This window comes from Paramacrobiotus metropolitanus, unplaced genomic scaffold, assembly GCF_019649055.1.
Source record: "Paramacrobiotus metropolitanus isolate TYO unplaced genomic scaffold, Prichtersi_v1.0 Parri_scaffold0000107, whole genome shotgun sequence".
Classification (NCBI taxonomy): Eukaryota; Metazoa; Tardigrada; class Eutardigrada; order Parachela; family Macrobiotidae; genus Paramacrobiotus; species Paramacrobiotus metropolitanus.
In genome coordinates, this window is record NW_026570327.1 from 426,792 (window position 1) to 447,751 (window position 20,960).

General features: G+C 41.6%; 5 protein-coding genes across 6 annotated transcripts; all 5 read left to right on the plus strand.

Moving 5' to 3' along the window:
• The first annotated feature begins 64 nt into the window (after positions 1-64).
• Positions 65-2,550, plus strand: LOC129597643 (Kruppel-like factor 3). The gene is made up of 3 exons (XM_055495276.1): positions 65-761; positions 1,191-1,637; positions 2,014-2,550. Exons 1-3 carry the CDS (start codon positions 374-376, stop codon positions 2,106-2,108), a joined length of 930 nt encoding a protein of 309 aa, XP_055351251.1. The 5' UTR covers positions 65-373; the 3' UTR covers positions 2,109-2,550.
• A 392-nt stretch (positions 2,551-2,942) lies between these two features.
• Positions 2,943-5,003, plus strand: LOC129597602 (tRNA wybutosine-synthesizing protein 5-like). The gene is made up of 2 exons (XM_055495225.1): positions 2,943-4,018; positions 4,323-5,003. Exons 1-2 carry the CDS (start codon positions 3,207-3,209, stop codon positions 4,492-4,494), a joined length of 984 nt encoding a protein of 327 aa, XP_055351200.1. The 5' UTR covers positions 2,943-3,206; the 3' UTR covers positions 4,495-5,003.
• LOC129597603 (sulfotransferase 1C2-like) lies at positions 4,815-6,840 on the plus strand. The gene is made up of 6 exons (XM_055495226.1): positions 4,815-4,999; positions 5,073-5,185; positions 5,391-5,623; positions 5,948-6,172; positions 6,286-6,469; positions 6,533-6,840. The coding sequence occupies exons 1-6, from the start codon at positions 4,908-4,910 to the stop codon at positions 6,652-6,654; spliced, it is 969 nt and encodes a 322-aa protein (XP_055351201.1). The 5' UTR covers positions 4,815-4,907; the 3' UTR covers positions 6,655-6,840.
• Positions 6,841-7,219: 379 nt separating this feature from the next.
• Positions 7,220-12,607, plus strand: LOC129597619 (uncharacterized). Its single transcript, XM_055495245.1, has 11 exons — positions 7,220-7,389; positions 7,461-7,523; positions 7,872-8,150; positions 8,416-9,638; positions 10,742-11,023; positions 11,090-11,349; positions 11,424-11,442; positions 11,518-11,535; positions 11,615-11,746; positions 11,819-12,141; positions 12,262-12,607. Exons 3-11 carry the CDS (start codon positions 7,883-7,885, stop codon positions 12,398-12,400), a joined length of 2,664 nt encoding a protein of 887 aa, XP_055351220.1. The 5' UTR covers positions 7,220-7,389; positions 7,461-7,523; positions 7,872-7,882; the 3' UTR covers positions 12,401-12,607.
• Positions 12,608-13,776: 1,169 nt separating this feature from the next.
• LOC129597609 (amidophosphoribosyltransferase-like) lies at positions 13,777-20,943 on the plus strand. Of its 2 annotated transcripts, none has more exons than XM_055495234.1 (9): positions 13,777-13,940; positions 14,074-14,252; positions 15,677-15,947; positions 16,028-16,189; positions 16,426-16,609; positions 16,725-17,000; positions 18,543-18,670; positions 18,739-18,960; positions 20,073-20,943. In XM_055495234.1, the coding sequence occupies exons 1-9, from the start codon at positions 13,926-13,928 to the stop codon at positions 20,364-20,366; spliced, it is 1,731 nt and encodes a 576-aa protein (XP_055351209.1). In that variant the 5' UTR covers positions 13,777-13,925; the 3' UTR covers positions 20,367-20,943. The 2 variants fall into 2 exon arrangements, with proteins under 2 accessions (XP_055351209.1, XP_055351210.1); XM_055495235.1 differs by having other exon boundaries at positions 13,778-13,940; positions 14,016-14,252; positions 20,073-20,942.
• Positions 20,944-20,960: the final 17 nt, after the last annotated feature.

A 20,960-nucleotide genomic window follows, 5' to 3' on the forward strand; every position in this document is an offset into this window, starting at 1 on the left:
CTGTAGCATGCTTCAGAATCTTCCAGACATGCGTGATTTTAATATGGCCTTTCCTATTCACAATTACAAAAATTATGGCTTAATAACTCCGTAAGTGGAACCTTGATCCATAAAATAATGAGTAGGATGTTCTATTTTGCGAGATAACTGCAAAATTAGCTGGAATATGTAATAGGTTTAAATTTTATTATCAACGCTGGCGAGAATCGCTAGATTACCAACTAACAGAAGGTTTACATGCGACGCAACTTGGTTCCACCCATTTCTCATCTAACGACAACGTGCAACACTGTTTGTACACACTGCGCTTTGTTGCACGCCACGAGTTTGGGATAATTCTGGGAGCGGAAGTTTTTGCAACCGTAGAGTTATTATGGATTCCTTGATTCCTTCTGATTCTGCACAGAATGTGCTTTTGGAGGAAACACCTGATGAAATCGTTAACAGCCAGAATCTACTGCGTGAACTATGCAGCAGGCTTGACCATTCAGCATCCTCCAGGGCCCCCACCCAGTTTTCCAGATCACTGAAAACGAAGGAAATGCGCAAGCCCATCACGCTCATCGACTCGTCCGGACGTGAATACCTCATGAACCTAACACCAACTGACCTGCGAGATCTTCTAAAAAAGAGTATTCTAATTTCTGCCGCGGCAAAAGCCAATATACCCTTCCCTGAATGCAAGCCCAACGAAAAAGTTCACAATATCCCCCCTGCTCTCCCGGATTATCCCGAACCTGCTGCGCCACTCCCTGCGAATGGTAAGGGAGGTTTTTATAGCTGTTTTGCGTTTCGGAGTTTTGTTTCTTAAGTTTATGTTCGAATAATTTATATAATTTTTGTGTTCCCATGACTGTAACATATGGGAAGTAAGTTTTTTTTGCAAAGAAAATTATTTTTCTCGTCAAAATTTATTGTTTTAATCGAGATAGTTTTCTTGATTAAGAAATTGCTTCATTTGCGAAATGCATATCCAGAACTACTGAACTAAAATTTTATAACGGGAATTGGTGGCAGAAACTAAATGTCAGAAATGGCGATATGCAGATACTAATTTACAACGCTGGTTCAATTTCCTTATTTCCATAGTCCTTCCAGTATTTGCAGTTATGTGTTTGCACTCGGGCTTTCGGAAAATACGTAGACATTAAAATCAGAATATTTGCCGTAAACAATCAGAAGTTTTACAGGCAATTTTGAGCGCGGAACGCGAGTATCGTTCAATCCCGCAGAAGAAGAACTTCCTCCAACCCAGGAAGTCCATGTGAGTTCTACCTACTGGCCGGAAATCGCCACCCGCGAAGAACTTCGCGAACAAGCCAAAAACGATCCGTCGATGTGTGAGGAAATTTTGGCTGCATTGTGTTATGGCCCCTTCATGCACGACGGTAGTGTGGATTCCGATTCCCGCTTTGCCACGCCCGAACGAAACGGCAGCGAAGGTGACGGGTCTATCCCACAAGAAGACATCCGGCGGTACCATCAATGTCGGCATCCCAACTGCAACAAACTCTACTCCAAGAGTTCCCACCTTAAGGCGCATATGCGAACGCACACTGGCGAGAAGCCCTACAGCTGTAGCTGGCCATCTTGTACGTGGAAGTTTGCAAGATCGGATGAACTCACGCGACATTACCGTAAGTGGACGATTGTGTTTTGTCTACATGTTTATTCCTTCAGAATTATAATTTTTAAGCATTATCACGCCCACAAAGAGATCCTCCAAAACCTGAAGTTTTTTAAACCATAGGATGCTGAAAATATGGTTTATCCCAGCTATTATAGTTATGGAATGTTTAGTTATACACGTAATTCATATTTGCCAGAGCTCGCACCAATAATATATCTGCTCATACAGTATTGTGGAATATAATTATATTCTACTTGTATCTCTGCAGTTTTGTGAAGTATACAGTTATTTGAGTTTGAAATATTGTTGGATAAAGGATTGCGATTAAGCAGCATTTTAGTGGTACTTGCAGACGTTTCAGTTAATCGTTTGATATTTTTTAGGTAAACACACGGGTGATAAACCGTTCAAATGCCAGCAGTGCGATAGGGCCTTCTCTCGAAGTGACCATCTTAATTTGCATATGAAGCGCCATTAATGCGGGTGAAAAGGTTGTCGCATGGAGCTCACTAAGTCTAAAAGAGCCGCTACGCCTAAAGGATTTTTATTAATTTGGTAGTGATAGTTTTAATTTGTTTTTATTACTCGTCTAAGATTACCATATAATATTTGATTCTGTACGTCCAGATGTGCCGTGGCTAGTGATGCGCTGATCCATCTGTCGTTTTACTGGGAACTGTTTTTACAATTTTAGTTGTACATAAGTCTTGTGGTGTTTCCCGAAGATTTTAACAACCGGTTGTTATATTTTACCCGTGAGCTGCTACACAGTTCACAGTTACCGTCTCTTTGTTTAATATTCTTTTATTTGTTGACGATTTGGACGGTGAGTTTATGATTTCAGCTTATTTTACTAGAGTATAATTATGTGGCAGTTATGTGTTGGTTCATGGAATCGACAAACTTTCTTGTATAATATAAAGTTGCCATTATGTAATGCTTCAACTGTAATGCTTCAACTTTACGAAATGTGCCATGCGACTTTTCGGGAATATGGACTCGTTACACTAGTGTGCGATCGTACTGTATGTATCTACAGATAGACTTCAGCAAACCTACTGTAGTCAGTTTTTGTTAGATAAGCCGGACACGAGTGCAGGCATTGTGGATAAGCATACTTTATGGCGACCTTTATTGGCCATATCGGTACCATAGACAAGCTTGGCCTTCCAATAATACTCGGCCAGTCGTACTCTACATTATGCACGGGTAGGTATACACTATGCACCGGAAGCCCGCTGTGACGTCAGAAAACGACACCGTTGCAGACTTGCAGTACACACCAGACCATAACACTATCTCAGAGAATTAATGGTTCACTTTCAAGTTGCAAAGATATACAGTACGAAGTTTCAAGTTTTATTAAAAAAAATGTCCTCTTTCAGTCTTTCTGTGGTTAAAAACTTTGGACAAATTGATAATTTTTTATCCGAACTAAAGCTAAATAGCTAAGCTAAAGCTAAAGCTAAGCTAATTAGAGCTAAATGGCTAATGTATAATCAATTAATATTTAACGCACCCCCCTGTTTTAATAATCAGAAACCGACTTTCCCCTTATTAGAGATTACTGAACAGAATGACTCTTAGTTTTAAGGAAGAGTTGCTTACAGCTTCATCCGTTCCTACTCTCATTCCCGTTTATGATGCTCCTACGAATACTGAATTCTTCGATATCCAGGCGCAGCGGCAACCAGCCGTTCTCCGTGGTATTCCCATTGGCGCATGCGCGGAGAAGTGGACTGCAGCGTATTTGGCGCAACAAGTTGGACGGGATAAACCTGTGAGTGTGCACGAATCATCGAGTAATCGTCTGCGATTCCTAGACAAAAATTTTGTTTATCGCGTGATGCCGTTTGGAGCCTTTATCGACGCTGCTCTCACATCCAGCGAGGGTGACGCACAAAATAAATTCTATTACTACCGCGCACTGGCGGACGATGCCAGGAACGTGCCCAGTGATTTCCGTCGCGATTTTCCTAAATTAGCACTTGACTTTGTGCTCCCGGATTTTCTGGAGCCTGAAACCGTGTTTTCCTGTGTTTTGCGATGCGGTTCGGCCAATTTGGGATTGTGGTTGCATTATGATGTGCTCGACAACGTGCTCATACAGATCCGCGGACGAAAACGCGCAGTGCTTTTTGATCCCGAGGATTTTGATCATTTGTACATGCAAGGCGATAAATCACCCATCTTCGACGCGGAGAACGTGGATTTGGAGAGATTTCCCAAGTTTCGAAATGCGACCAAGTGGGTATGCACCCTGGAAGAAGGCGATATGCTTTTTATTCCTGCTTTCTGGATGCACTACATGGTCGCGGAGGAGTTCAGCATCGCCGTTAACGTCTTTTGGCACAATCTGCCAAAGGAATTGTACGATAGCAAAGACACGTAAGACAATTCCCAAATTCCCTTTTACAACTTTTCTGCTTTTAATGGCATGCATTATTTGCGTTGATTTCTCCATTGCCTCATATTTATGTGACATGACAATTATTATGTATTATCGAGAATTTATTATTTATGCTGGCATATTTTGATAATCTCTTGATATCTAAATTATTTTTAAAGGCAAATGCTGATTGACAAATTCACACTAAAATATATTAGTAATTTTAAGAAATATGCACCTTTGTTTTTATGTATAGCATTCTGCAGTTGGTAATCTGCGTATTAACAGTGGTCGCATTTTTAGGTATGGGAACAAAGAATTACTGCCATACTTCCGTGCATCTCAGGGTCTGGATCGAGCGCTAAAACAGTTGGAAAATTTACCCCGTGAATATAGAAGATTCTATGCCAGAATGCTTAAAGCGAAGCTGGACAAATACTTAACCGACTCCGCATCGGAGAGTCCTAAAAGTTGATAGTTGTGATATTGTGATCGTTCCTTTCGAAACCCGCGTTTACGCTGTGGTGTTGCAAGTGCGCTCTTTAATTTTTGGCAGCGCATTTTTTACACTAAGTCTCGAAGACTTGATGGATGCATGGAATAAATCAATTCAGAAGATTTTTAATGTGGTTGCAAGCTGCTTCGGTTTAATTTTTTTGAAATCAGTGTGCGACTCAATCCAGTCGTGCACGGTTCACGCGCCGCAGGGCAGAAATGAGCCATTCCGCTGTTTTTACCGGTTTACACATATAAAATGGCCTTGAGCACCTGGTAGATTTTACGAATCGGAGCAAAATTTTGCACCAATTTAGTGCTGCGCTGCTCTGGTGAAGAACGGGTCAGTTTCGTGCATCGTTTCGATTATCGCCCTAATACCTCTTCTTTACGATGTCCAACGAACTGAACGGTTCGCCCCGGTATCCAATTCCGGAAAAGCTCCCGAAGCCGTACGACATCTCGTACCACGACCCAAAATTTCTGTAAGTTGGCACCTTGTATTCAGTTACGTGTAATAAGAATTACGAAAAATAACGCCAGTGCCCTACTTTGCAGGAAAAATTACAAAGGATGCTTCGTGGAATATCCGAAATATTTGACCTTAGACGATGTGGAAACCTTTGAAGCGTCTCCGCTGGACACTCCAGTTTGCTCATTTCCTAAGACTGGTGCGGTGTTCCATAAAAAAATTAAAAGCCTGCTACGATCCATTTATAACTTTGATTCCTTACGTGACCCTGCAGTTTTTTAAAATTTCTTTTTTTGCGCTAATTAGATGAACATGTACAGATGCTCTAAAAATTTGGATCTGAATCGGCATCTGACCGTCACTTTTGCTTTGCCTAATCGGTGTTGGTGTTTCAAATATTACAGGGACCACTTGGATGAACGCTATCATCGTCGGCATCAATGCAAAAGGTGACCGGAATTGTTTTTACGACGCGCCACTGGAAATGAAGAGTCCATTTCTGTGCCGCTGCGAACCAGAGCAGCCGGTAGGCACTCGAGCAATCGACATTCTGAAGAAGAAGCCTCCGGGCAGGACTTTCTTCACCCATTTGGCTTACCAAGCGCTACCTGAATCGATCATCCGAGCCGGTGCCAAGGTGATTCATCATGAACTATTTTTATGTTATACTGGTTTGATTAAAAATTTATTCGTTATGACACTATTGTCGTAGGGTCATAAGGAAGAAGCTTTAATCAAACCAGTATGGAAAGACATAAGTTATGTCTTTTTCATATTTTATTGGGAACTGTAATTTTTGCGTTCAGCGTATCGAACATACCCTATATACTTTCCATTTAGTACATTTCAAACTGTCTTGTCTTATTCGGAAACTTAAGGATTTATCCGACGGGTGAGAATTAATTTTATCGTAATCCCGTTTAAAATTTGTAGCTTCAAGTTGCTTTTCATCGTGTTGTAGAAAGTGTACATTTGGCGCAATCCGAAAGACACCATGGTTGCCCTGTACCATTTTCTCCAAATTCAGCGCCGCATCGGATTTCATGGTGATTTAAATGAAGTTGTTGATTCATTCATTAGCGATCACGTCGAATTTGGCCCGTTCTTTGATCACATCGCCAGTTTCTGGAGCCGTCGCCACGAAGATCCGAACATCTTCTTCTGTTCTTTTGAGCAACTGAAAAAGGTCAGAACGCTGTATTGTTGCAGAATGCAAATAGTTGTCTTCCGTGTCTACATTTTGTGATTAGCAATGTTGTATCCGTAATGGTAAGAAACAATGTTTTTTCTGTGTTTTAGAACTTTGAACCGGTGGTGTCTCGCTTGGCGGAATACCTTGACAAGCCGCTTACTCATGAACAGATCCAGGTTATCAAGGAGGAAACCGACTTCCCCAAATTTCAAGCTAACCTAATGCTCAACAAGTACAAAGCTCATGAGTTGGGATTTTTGGATTTCAACAAATTCCCTTTCATTCGTGATGGTATATTGCTGCATTTTGATGTGGGTAGTTAAGAATGGGATACACAGTTGAGTATCGTTGCAGGTGGCACTGGCCAGTGGAAGAAATGTTTCACACCGGAAATGAACAAGAAAGTCGACGCCTGGGTGGAGAAAAATCTTCAGCGACCAGAAATGAAAGATTTCCCCGGCTTTGAGTATGAATGAATTACCGAAGATCTTTTGCTTTTTTCTGTTGTCTTTTGGTGGACGCTTCTAGTTTTCGGTGAATTCTGCTATGTGCTTTTAGAAATAGTTGCGTAAAAATAGTAAATCGTCTACTTTTAGATGTGCTTCGTTTGTGGCGCAGTTTTTCGTTTAGATTAATAGGAATTAAAACTCATGAAATTTAAATCAGTCTTCTGATAATATTTATTTGCTTCGACAGGGTAAAGGCTTTAAGTAACTCCCAGCAGCCGGCAAAAATTAAGTTAATTAGATGAATATTTATGGGACACAAATATAAATAGTAAATACTAAATACTGTATGCAAGCCCAGATAAGCACTTTTGTTGTAAAATTCGGATGCGGAACCAACTAAGCATAGGATAAAACAGGCGGTATTAGTTGTCGGTGACGTAGTACAAATCGTTGCGAGCCTGTGCAAGGGGGGCATGCACAGTTCTTTTAGGGGCATATGTATTATTAGTAGGTTGCCGCAGAAGTGCCTCGTTGTGTTACGCGTTCTCGTCCGCGCTTACCATGAGTTACCGTGTCAGTTGAAAAACGAAAACGTTTTGGAAAAAATTTACGAGCAATTTAAATTTATGTTTTTTATAAGTTTCTTCCTGCGCCCCTGTCCATTCACAGAACTGATTTTTTTCACTGCAGCGTTTTACAAAATGCATCAATTCTTTGGGCCGAGAGTGCTCAAATCTCACCACTGCTGATGACCAGCAATCAGTAAGGCAACCTGCGATTCGACTTTGGCTGAGTGTGATGCGTGCAGGAATGAATTCATGTCGGTTTGCCAGGAGTACGATTACAACGGCGCGTCGTGGAGCTTAACTGTCGCCCATTGTTACGAGAATTTTCAGGTAAAGTAAGTAATAATGATGAGGATAAGTGCACCAGTTTGCCCACATGCGGAATACTCTTTGGTTGTGTACTTGCGAAGAATTAATATTACTCATATCCAGGCACTATTAGAGACCCGTGGTTCTACTCTAACAGTTTATCAGTCATGGTTTAAATTCGTTCATAGTGGTGAATGAAGAAGAGTAGTGGCCTGTTAATGAAATGTTTTCTGAATAATCATTATCTCTTCGCATGCCATAATATTGTTGTTAGTGTGATCCCAGGCAGAGACCCAAGCAGACGCAGTGCGCGTTTAGTTTCTCAGTAATTCTTCGGAATTTTGTTAATCTGAATGTTTACTGTCGTAGGTCTATGGGAAATGAATTCTCCCAGGCGCTCGCAGAGGGTTCTAGCCTTGGGAAGAGGCTCCGTCCTTCCTCTGGCCGTCGCCGTTCCTAAGCGCAGAAAGTTCGCTGTCCATCGCAGTCCCAACGACAATCTTAATGGCAATGGCGTCGAAGAGGAAAGCGCCAGCAGCGCTCGTTCATCGAGAAAAAGACGCTACCGCTCTCCGAATAATGCTGAAATAACCAGCGAGACAAAGCAGTTGGAAAACTGCGAAAGCAAACAGACATCGCGGAAGAAAAGTAAGCATTTGGAAAGAGCGGGAAATTTTCGTTTTAAAATTTAAAAAGATTTAATTTTTCTGGATTTTTCGTTTACTTGAAATTTCTTTAAAAAGTTTTAAAAAGATTTTAGATAGGCCTTAATTATTTCTTAATTATGCGCACCCTTCATCAGCTACATACCTTTTTTTATTGAAAATCAATTTTTGTTGTCTTTTTTAATATTCGTTCTCAGGCGGTTCGCTTTTTGTAATCGTACATCCTTATTCAGTTTTGTTTTTTTTAGCAGCGGAGAATACAGCGTCAAGCACTTTCGTGGAATTGGCTCCTGATAAGACAGAGAATAACGAACCTCGTGGTACAAAAATTCGGAATAAATTTCCCACGCCAGTTCGACGAAGTACCCGAACTGCCCAGCCTACGCTAAAAGCCTTGGAAGGATTCGCAAGGCTTCCTCCGCGCTCTAAACGGGGTCAGCAACGTGCTTCTGATTCGATGCCTTCGTCCTCAACAGTTGTAGCTGTGATTGCGCCGTCGATACAGCTTCATAGTTGGGCGGCTTCGGTACCAAGTGTTCCTTCGTGTTTGCTGAAAAAACACAAACCCAGTGTGATCCAGCATAATTCCTCAGCGTCAGTAGTGGGTTCCAAAAGAAAGCGAAAGCGGAATGCCGCATCTAATAGGGAACACAGCGTCCCTGCTATATCCCATACTGCATTGGAAGCCTATGATAGCGATCTGCCGAATTCGAGCGAAACTCAAAATATGACTGAATCCACGGTGAATGGTGTGCATGCAACTGTAGCAGTGGAAGATGCTGCGCAATCGAATATTCCGCTTACGGACGGTATCCTGTCAGTTCGTGCGAAGAAAACGATAAAACCCAAACCAATCAAAGGAAGTGCGGCAAAGAAAACATCAATCGCGAAGGCAAAAGCGGTTTCGGCTGTTAGTATCGAGGTTGGGAATGTCGATCTGCCGACTCTTCCACCGGAAATGGATAGCCATATTCAGATATCAGCAGAAACTAATAAACCTCTAGCTGTTGCAACAAGCTCGGAAGGGCCGCCAAATCGACGCAAAACTCAACGAAGTTCTCGTCCGAGTAGATTACTAGTCGGTGGAAGTGCCTCGAATTCGATTTCTCATTATATTGCAACGAAAAGGAAAAGGCAATCTGCTTCGACTCGTGCCAGAAATCCACAGACAATTCTGATACAGCCAGCTGGAAGTAGTCAGGACGGGCTCAAAAGCGATGTTATTCCACCGAGTACAGCAGTGGAGGCAGAAATTACGCATTCTTCTGTGGAAATGGATGCAATGAACATGAACACCCAAACAATACCCAAGCAGTTTCGAATCACAACTCCAAGACGCCGATCGAAGAAATCGGGAAACAGTGTGTTACCTGCCCAGCCAGGGGAAGTAATTCCAGTGGAGAAGATAGATCGTCGAAAATCTAGTGAACTGGATATTTCTCTGAGTCAGAGTTTTATTCTGCCATCCCAGGTATTAAAATTTTTTTATTGCCTTTGCAATGTTTTGCTCTATAGACTAGAGTGTGAGTACACTTATTTCTTCGGCTGCGCTCCGTATAATAGGCAGTCTGCAATAGTGCCCTGCAACGGAGTCGAAAACTTCGTCCAGTCCGATCCGAACTAATAAATTTTTCTCCGAACCCAGTCCGACTCCGAATTTTCAAAATCATACTCCGACCACTCCGATCCGTAAATATTTTTTGCAAATCCGAATCCAGTCCGATCCGCTCCGAAAATTTTTGTCATATTTATTTTTTATCTCATTCCAGAAAAATCTATAATACCTATACTATCCGCTGCAACAATTAAAGATAGCGCACGCCAAGTTGTCATCAAAATTCTCAGTTTTCAAAATCTTCAGAACGTTTGTTTAATTTTTATGTAATCTCGCTTTAAATTTTGCGTCGTTTTAGCCATAGATTGCTCATACCTGAGCGTTTTTCGAGTGCGAGTTCCGAAAATTTCGATATTTTTGCCATCGCAAAAACCACAGTTTCTTGCTGTTGCTTTCACGTGTCAGTGACATCTCTTTTAGTTCTCAACATAAAAACTCATAAAAGTTGAAATTCGGATTTCTTTTTTTGATTGAACAAGCTTCGCCTCTAACAAAGGGCACAGAGTAACAGAAGTTAACGTAACAGAAGTAGCTACGTTTAGTGTTTTACCAAGTCACACTGAAGCCTCGCGCGGAGCGCGAAGCTTACGATGCTTTTTGTCCTAAAAATTATGGTAATTCTATAAAAATTAGTTGAAAATATAATTTTATTTCGGATAATTCGGATTCATAATTAGATCCGAATCCGATCCATTCAGGCAAGCCTAAACTCCGAAACCACTCCGATCCGAATTTTTTTAAAACAAATCCGTCCAATCCGCTCCGAAAATCGGAGTGGATTCGGAGCGGTTCGGATTTACCAGTCCGTTGCAGGGCTCTAGTCTGCAATGCAATTAATGAAATTATGACCATACGAATTATTTTGTCCGTGATTTTCCTGCTTAGGTACCTACAAAGTACAGATTTCGACTTTCTCCTATTTTATACGTGATAATATTTTGGGAACTTTAATTTTTTAGCAACTGCGGGATGCACGATCTCGTAGCAAACTGTCTTCGAAAAGCAGTGGTTCCCGTTTAGACAGTGTCCATGCCATTTTTATGGTGGATACACAACCGGTATCTGCTTACAAGAGATCCAAACGGAAGAACAGCGGTGTTGATGAGGAAGTGGAGTGGTTCTCTTTGGACGAGACATCGCTGGACGGTACGATCGTATCGCCAGCTCGGATTTCCTACCGTCCAAAAGACCATGCTATACTGGATACTATAGATGAAATTGCCGAGCTGCCGGTATTGCCGGTAAAAATGTCGATTTTATTACTAGCTTTATAATTCTGTATAAGTGACAGTGTATACCATTTGCAGCTTGTGATCGGCGATGCGGATGTGCAAGTGCAGCCTACTGTCGAAGTTTTAGCAGACGTGGGATCTCCACCGGATTTATCGCGCCAAACAAGTACCGGCAGCGCCCTGGAGGAGGTTGCGTCCCCCACTGCTGATCGTTTTCTGTCACCGGTGACCAGTGACTTTTCTGGTGATTCCTGGCATTCCGCGATGGATGTTTTCGAAAACGAACATCCGGTACCTGGTAACTACAAAAACTCAGAGAAAGGAAGCGGATCCGTGTGCTGACAGAGGATTAAAGTCTTCCTGTCTAACACCTTCCCGTATTTCCCCAACGCAGCAGGATCTCGACTAGATTTGCGGACGATTTTGGCGTTGATTGAGTTAAATTTATCGTTTGTGGATCGTTTGTGGATTTTATAACATTCCGTACAAACTTGCTTTTGTAGTTGAATCTTTTGGATGGGGTAAATTCCTTTTCGTTTGTAATTTGACAAGCTCCATACTTGACAGAATATGTTATGTGATTTATTTGGATACTTTTAGCTTTCTCCCAGCAATGTTTTGGAGAATTCTGTGTCGACTTCCAGCCAAGCTGTCACTTCAACGCCAGATTCACAGAACGAATCATCTTCAATTGTTACTCAGCAGTTCGAGTTTTTGTCCAGTCTACCTTCTGTGAGTCTTTGCCGTTTCGTGAAATGTTGAGACTGAAATGGTTTTTTGAAGGTAACCTTTGCACATTTACAGCTCAGCCAAATCAGCAGTCCTTTGGCCCATTCCACTCCTGTTCCCAGTGGGACCGGCAGTAGTGAGATTATACCAGATAATGCTGCACACGCTGCTTCAAGCAGTAGCCTTCCTTCGACAGATTTATCTCCCGAGGAGCGGAACAATCCCGATGTTCCCGAGCGGCCTGTTACTCCAGAAGGCAGTGGTATCTTGGAAGTCGATGCCGGCGCACAGACCGTCTGCTCACCGAAGCGACCATATTGCCTGGAACCGGATCTCTGTGCACCTATCGAGGAATCTTGCAGTTTAATCCGGAGTACGGATTCCTTGCGTGTCAAACTGTAAGCGTTCTCGTAAGATGGACGTTTTCTAAGCTCGCTCTGCGTATACAGTAGATTTGCACGACCCATCTAGTGAAATGTAACTCATGCGTGTATATGAGCGTTTTTTTGTTTCTTTAGCACCAATGGAGATACCGCAGTTGTTTCCCGATCAAAACTGAAAGACAATGTGGTTTACCAGCAGATGCTGATTGATTACTACTCTAAGGCATACGCATCCCGTGAAATGCCGGTGACCTCGTCGGACGCGAATGCGTAATGCGATTGTGGGGGGTTAGTGAGGTGTTTTTTATTTGTGAGGCCAATGGTGGTGTGGGTAGCTTTTGTAGTTTGCATTTGTTTGATAACGGCGCAGATTCGAGTTGTGCTCGAGCTTGCACTTCGAGTTGTTCTGTTGTATTTTGTAGCGGTATCGGTATTCTCCTTGTTTGATTTTTTGCCTGATGATGTATTTTTTACTTGGCGATCTTCCTTGTTAAGTTATGATCTTCTGTTAATTGAGGATTTTCTTTGTTGTGCAATTGTGATTTACATAAAATGTACATACTTTTCCCGCTTTCTGCATTTCTGCAGTAGTAAGATCGCACTCATAAACAAGTTGAGTGTTTGGCAGCCTATCGCTGATCTTTCGTTTGAGGTTGCATTTTTTGAAAACCTTATTGTTTATGATGCATGTTATCCGAAAATAGTACAGACAGAGTAGATAATAACGAAGCAACATAAGAAAAAACTAATGCTCTGAGAAGAAGTTTAAGACACTTCAAGTTACGTGCGTAGGAATTACTACTTATCGTTAGTACTTACGTACGTAATTTTCTTTAATTTTACGGTTAATGGTGTTGTGGTTTACCAGCATCTTCGTACGTGGTGTCTCCCAAAAGAGACAACTGTGCACGAGAGTTTTTAAAGCTTTAACATGTAGAGTAGCTCACGTTGTTGTTCTTGTGTAGTCAGTTTAACGTCTGTAACGACCAGATGAAACCTGCACTTACCTGGCTGCAAATAACATTCAGAATCAGCTGCCACAGTGTATAAAGGACAACTACGCACAAAATTCTTCGAGGTATCGCAATTTTGGAGCAAGTTCCATCATTAAGTAACTTGTTCCCAAATTGGAAAACGCATGTCTTGACTTACTGTAAGTACCGGTACATCCCTTTAAATATGGAACTGACCTGTCATATTTTGTATAGTGTCTGAATGTACGTATATAGTGTCTGAATGTTTGTATAGTGTCTGAATCAGTGAATCCGGTGGATGTTTTCCAGGCTTAATTCTGCTTCTGTTTTCCCTGCATTGAGTGATTTGAGTCAGTTTACTGTATATACAGCGTTCCGTGGCCGGTTGTGTATTATTACTGACCAGAAAATGTGCGTAGTTATCACCGGCCAGCTGGTAGAAAATGAATCTTTATTGGTAGAAGTAGATATTGCTGTGGAGGGTAGTGGAAACATACGCTACTTAACTGACCCGACCCTTCGACAATAATTATTACTGGCGACTTCTTTATGTAGCCGCAAGCTTTAAGTAAACGCCTTTGGGGTTGTTAAGTACTTGTTGGCGCAAAAGCAAAGAAAATCGTTTTGATTAAATTGTATTTCCCTTATATCCAATCTACAGAGTATACAACGTACTGTACTTACTTGTTAGCGAACGAAAGCGGTGCACTCTGACTGACCAAAGGTCGGTCTGGTCGTCCTTTCCAGCCGTAGCAGCATGCACAGCATCACTTTTTGCCCTAAAGTGGCACGACTGAACTTCGCTCGAACTGAGATGGCTTACTTATGTTATCTGCAAAGGTATCTCAGAATATCAGTATAATGTATATGATAATATAATGCTTTTTTCGCTCAAGTTAATATTTATTCTCGCAGTTTTTTTCCACTACAACAAGATCTGCAGTAAGCGTTTATTAAGCTCCCCCTTGAGTAGGAGCAGTCTAACTGGAAAATGAGTGTTCGTGATCCTGACTACGAATCTGGACTGCGCGAAGAATGCGCTGTGTTTGGGTGCGTTGCAGCAGGACCGTGGCCTGCCACAGGAGAGCATGCCAAATTGAAGGTCCATGTAGCTGAAACAATCATCAATGGTCTAGTGGGACTGCAGCATCGGTAAGAAACTTACATTTGTTAGCAGCAAGTCCGTAAATTAAAAATCCATTTCATTTAGCAACCGATTTTCTTATTTCTGATGTTGCCCAGCACAAGGTTTAATTAACTTGACACTAGTGACTAGGGTTTTCAGCACAAATGCTCATGATAATTTTCATCATTATGGATATTCGTAGTATTCTGTTTGCAACTAAGAAATAATGATAGTAAGAAAACTTAATAATAACTTGAAGCACCCTTTATATATAATGATAAATCTAGGCTTCTAAAATCGTGATTTTGTATTTTTAATGCGATAATTAGGGAAATTTTTGAACGCATATCTACGTATATACCGTACAGTGCATTGATAGTGCCCTGCAACGGAGTCGAAAACTTCGTCCAGTCCGATCCGAACTAATAAATTTTTCTCCAGACCGTCCGACGAATTTTCAAAATCATACTCCGACCACTCCGATCCGTAAATATAAATCCGAATCCAGTCCGATCCGCTCCGAAAATTTTTGTCATATTTATTTTTTATCTCATTCCAGAAAAATCTATAATACCTATACTATCCGCTGCAACAATTAAAGATAGCGCACAAGTTGTCATCAAAATTCTCAGTTTTCAAAATCTTCAGAACGTTTGTTTAATTTTTATAATCTCGCTTTGGTACCTTATAGTCGTTTTAGCCATAGATTGCTCATACCTGAGCGTTTTTCGAGTGCGAGTTCCGAAAATTTCGATATTTTGCCATCGCAAAACCACAGTTTCTTGCTGTTGCTTTCACGTGTCAGTGACATCTCTTTTAGTTCTCAACATAAAAACTCATAAAAGTTGAAATTCGGATTTCTTTTTGACGTTGAACAAGCTTCGCCTCTAACAAAGGGCACAGAGTAACAGAAGTTAACGGCAAAGTAGCTACGTTTAGTGTTTTACCAAGTCACACTGAAGCCTCGCGCGGAGCGCGAAGCTTACGATGCTTTTTGTCCTAAAAATTATGGTAATTCTATAAAAATTAGTTGAAAATATAATTTTATTTCGGATAATTCGGATTCATAATTAGATCCGAATCCGATCCATTCAGGCAAGCCTAAACTCCGAAACCACTCCGATCCGAATTTTTTTAAAACAAATCCGTCCAATCCGCTCCGAAAATCGGAGTGGATTCGGAGCGGTTCGGATTTACCAGTCCGTTGCAGGGCTCTACAGTGCAACACTCCTGCGGCAGTACTTCGCATGAGTTTCTACTATCTGGAAGTGGGCTGCACTTAACAATTTTCTATCAAGTAAATTAAAAATTGGCAGGATGTTAGTTAGTTCAAAGTTTTAACAAATTAATGTTTATTAGTATAATAGGATACATAATGTATTAACGTTGAATGTATTAAAGTTTTATTTTTTTCATCTTTTTATGTTTTTGAAATACTGTTTTCCTTTAGCGGACAGGAAAGCTCGGGCGTCGTGGTGGCCACTGGCTCCGGCAACGATCCGCTGAAATGCCATCGCGGTATGGGCTTGGTGAGCGCGGTGTACCGCGACGAGGATGTACGCCATCTGGAAGGCAATCTGGGCATCGGCCACAACCGCTACTCCACCGCCGGTCGGTCCCATCTGGTCAACTGTCAGCCGCTGACCCTGGAAGGCTCCCACGGACACATGGCCATTGCCCATAACGGCGAGATTGTTAATGCCGAAGCGCTGCGTCATGAAGTTTGTGCAACTTTTTTTTTCCGAAGTGGACTGTGTGTACTTGATGTATTGGGATATGTAACGGCTTGTGTGATCTGCAGCTGTTTCTCCATGGCACGGCATTCTCCAGCGAGTCCGATACGGAACTTTTGCTGCGAGCTCTACTGCTGTTGCACAAGGATTCTTTGTTTGGTTCGCGCAATTCCCGGCGCGGATCAAACAATTCGGACGACAGTCCGTCTGATTCTGGCCGAGCAATGATGGTATCGACTACTTCTACCAATGATCTCGCTTTTTCTTGGAGTAGTTGTTAACCTTTGGCTTTTGAACGTTATATGCTACTACGTACTGTACTTTGTAAAAACATGTCTTGAGTAGTCAAATTAATCTCAAATTTACCAATTTTAAGCGGGACATACTACTCTAGCAGGTGGTAACATCTTGCTTAATCACGCGTTTGGACTGGTTGTGAAGTTTGACCAGTGTCCTTACTTTGTAGTCACCTTCGGAGAAAATGTCACCACCAGACTGGCCACGACGTTTGGCCGAATTGATGCGCATGTTTCCGTTGGCGTACTCCTTCCTGTTTCTCAACGGGGACGCTATATATGCGGTACGAGACTGCTTCGGAAATCGTCCACTAGTTCTGGGAAAAATATCTTCCGAAAATAACCCAAGCAGTGGTAAGTACGAGTAGTTATGGAACTACGAATTTAGTTATGGAACTACAAATTTTTTCGTAGTTGTTATACGAGGCAAGGCAATAACGCGCGCTTTAATTAATGATCCTAACTGCAGGACCATATCAAGCTGATGCATGGATTGTGGCATCGGAGTCCTGCTGTTTTAAAAATGTGCCGCATTGCAAACTTGTTCGGGAAGTCTACCCGGGAGAAGTGGTCAAGATCACCAAAGACGGCTTTAGTACGGTGGCACGCGTTGAACCTCCGGAACGCACTCCCTTAAAAAACGGGGTGGAACTGCCGGAACCCGTGGTCCCAAATAAACCAAAGGCCACAGCGTTCTGCCTTTTTGAATATGTTTACTTTGCCCGCGGGGATTCGTATTTTGAAGGTATGTTGGAAAGGCAGTGAAATAAATAATAAAATTGAGATGCAGATTATAAAGTTACTGAAAACAGTAAAACAGCCATATTTGGTGGCGAAAAACGAATTCTTAACATAACGGTTAATAAAGTAGAAGTTCACCAGTTTTAGTACGAGTAGAGAGAAGTAAGGTTTGGCGAAATGCATCTTCACCAAATTTCTAGTGAACACTGTACGGTACTTATTTAAAGCCTTCAAGAAGCTGAACTGAGTGAACTCCATATTTCTAGGTTAAAACAATCAGGTTCTAAGTATTAGGACATTTTACTACGGTTTGTAGTTACGTGTGTAAAATAGGCTTTCATCCCGACCCGCTCAGAAATTTTATTTACGTAACTGTACCCGTTCCTGCTTACGTGCACGCTCTCGATTACATATGCGCAGTTCAACCACATTTCGTACGTTAGACGTATCCAGGCCAGGGTAAGCGGAGGTCAGGCTACTTTACAACTTTCTCAATAAAATTGTTTCATTTTTAGAATATGGGGAAGCATTAATTGCGATTCAGCGTATGCTATAATTGACGTTAATCCCAACAATAAGCTCGCTGTGGTAATTGTATTTCGTGGCAGAATGGATTTTTCTAGGCCAGTTAGGGAAGAGAAATGATTGTGTGCTCAGTATTAGATCGGGAAGTGGATAACTGGATATCATCATCCAGGCTAATTCTGAAGCAATAATCCCGGATGGAAGGTTAACGCGCATGACGTTAATTTCGATAATGGGTATTTTTAGTCTGCGGTTGTTATCTAGAGCAGCCGCCCCCAGAAAAACACAGCCATCCTCGGCAGCAAATAATTTCACTGGAGTTGTTGTCGTTTTTCTGGCTGTTTTTAATAACGCTAATGAGGCAGTAGGCAAATTGCTAGCCATTACACCTATTATCCAACTCAAAATGTCGGTCATTGCCTGTACCCCGCGTAAAGTGTTTTTTTTTTATCGGAAAATACTACTATTTGCAGAATCAGTAATCAACCTAAAACATTAGCTAATTTTTCGCTTTGTAGGAACTGTTTTGTTGTCAAAACAGTCTGAGATCGTTAGCTTATGTACGATACGACATTATGCTGCTGAAACAGTAGGTGCGAACAATGCGATTGTTCACCTTGAAACGTTAGCACTGTAACAATAAGATTAAACTGTACATATTACATAACATTCTGTGTTAACAGAATAGTTATTGTGGCTTACGTGCAGTACTGATAGGCTGATAGTTACTAGTATGTTATTGAAATATTAACTACGATCTTCAGTATTGCGTTTCTACATTTCGTGTGGTCGGTGAATGAATGAAAATCGGTGAATGAATGAAAATACTCGTAATTAGAATAGAAAAAATTATAATGATAGTATACTTGTATACCTACTGTAATACTGCAGTGACTGTATGTGTAGTCTGCAAATTTTGCGTAAGCTGAACCAGCTGTTTATTTATCGTAAATAGTGGAAGAAATGTACCCTTGAAGTTAAATTTGCGCTTTGTTAGTCTCATTGTCTCAAATGTCAACAGGACAACAAGTTTACGGCGTGCGTGAACGATGTGGTCGACGCTTGGCCAAAGAATCCCATGTGGATGCTGACATTGTCAGTAATGTACCGGATTCTTCACGACCCGCTGCACTTGGATTTTCAAAAGAGGTACGTAACCCACACCTTTTTTGCTGAGCCAATGAGGCGTTAAGTCATAACATATTTTTAACATGCAGAGTGGAATCGAGTACAGTGAGGTATTTCTGAGAAATCCTTACATTGGCCGCACGTTCATCCAGCCAACCAATACCGAACGCCAGTCGGCAGTATTCAAAAAATTTGGTGAATTATCAGCCAATTATGCCGGAAAGCGGATCGTGCTTATCGATGATTCCATCGTGCGGGGCAACACGCTCCAGGGGATTGTCAAATTATTAAAAGACACTGGCGCGAAAGAGGTGGGTGAATGTGGGAGTCATTCGCATCCCAGCATCCGTTATACGGAATTCTGGAATGCGCTTTCCTGTTGAGTTGAACGCACTGCGTTTGGCATTCGCGCCGATATATATCATACTGCGCCAATGCTACCGAAGGAAGTATCGTAGGTTTTTATTCAGTTGTGAGAAAGGGTGCGGTCTGTGGATGTATGCTGCACGTAGTATTGTAGTATCCTTGAAAGAAATGTCGGGTCAAAACACGTACCCTTTACGGAAGCGCGTCCTTGATTGCGGAAGTGTGGTTGCACACTCGTTACTGACTCGTTTGGCCATGTCTAACTATGACCGAACATTATTGCAGTGCCAACGAAGAATGATCAGTGTATTTTAGTTTCTTTTGCGTCTAAGTTTTGTTGTGTGTGCTTGTTAATTCCTCATTTTGGTAGCGGGAAAACTGAGATACTCTTTGCAGACGTAATTGCAGCGACTGTGTGCGCAGTTAATCGACCTTTGTGAAATATCAAGAAGCAGTATGATTTACTTCCAGCGCGCTTACAAGTGTTAGTGTCTACGCATATCTTTGGCAAGGAAGATTTGAAGACAATAACGAAAAGTCGAAGCACTAAATAAGTGGACTGCTAATCGAATAATGCTGTTTCACAGAATTGTTAGCTGTCTACGAGCAATCGCATAGACCGTAATAATTAAACAATAAAGGTTTTAAAATTACCTTGAAAAAGTTTCGTTTATGCATATATGAGCGTTAAAAATTAAAATACATTTGATAGCTAGTTGCACCCGTTTAAATTTTGTGAGTATTGAATGGGTTACGTTGTAAATGCTTGATGGGTTTATTTATTTATCATCTATACGAGTAGGGAGTGGGCATTTAAGATAAGCATGTGAACAATTATACACATAAAAACCCACGCCAGAATACATACAATTAGCCGGATATAGGGCATAAAAAATTTACGCTATTTTCTAATTTAAGTGATTATTTCACTATGAGAGACATCAGAAATGCAGTAATAAAAGACACCCAATAAAATACAACTAATTTGTTGTAGAGATATTTTTTGTTGTACAGACTACAGAATACAGATAGCATTGTTTATCGGCTTTTTTCATAGGTGCATATCCGAATCGCCAGTCCTCCGGTGCGTTATCCGTGCTACATGGGTATCGCGATACCGACTCGGGAAGAATTAATCGCCAACCAGATCTCCATGGAGGAGCTACCAAAGTACTTCGGTGCGGACAGTGTGGCGTATTTATCCATTGATGGCCTGATTGAGACTGTTCAAGAGGGTGCAATTAGCGATTTCCGCTCTGACGCCGCTGAATGGAGGGACGTCAAGAGAGGTTACTGTTCAGCCTGTTTCACGAAGGATTATCCCATTATTCCAGTTGAACACGACTGGTGATCCACTTGATTTCATGGTCTATTACCGATGAACGTACGGTTTGCACGGGGGTTTCCACTTGGTTCTGGGCTGTGGTTGGCTGGGGGCCGGGCTTTGTGTTTTCTCAAGTTCGCGCTAATTTGTGGTTAATGCACGGCAGTGCGGTTTTTAATTTCAAGTGCTTCGTGGTAAAGATTGTTATGGTCTTTACAGTTGGACATGTACATACTCGTAACATACAAATTCCGGGATTTTACCCACGGGTTTGCGACTTTGCGTTAAGCATTGGCGTTGGGTGCGGGATGGTTATACACCGTTCAAGCCCTATAGCACGCCTTAAGAGTGCGTGGAGTGTAATGCAGTTTCTTACAGTTATTTGTTTGTATTGTAGTATTTTTATAAGAAACTGGAGGCGCATATGCATATGCCCATCATATTACAAAGCTATTTGACAACGGTGCGGCTATTTTATCAGTTCTTATGTACTCGTATGACATTGTATCGGTGTAGTGCGTCTGGATAACGTCGCACTGTTAAATATGTGCGGTTGATTGGTCATTTGTATTACCATAAATGTAGAGCAGAGCAGAAACTAATATCCAGTTTGTAAAGCGT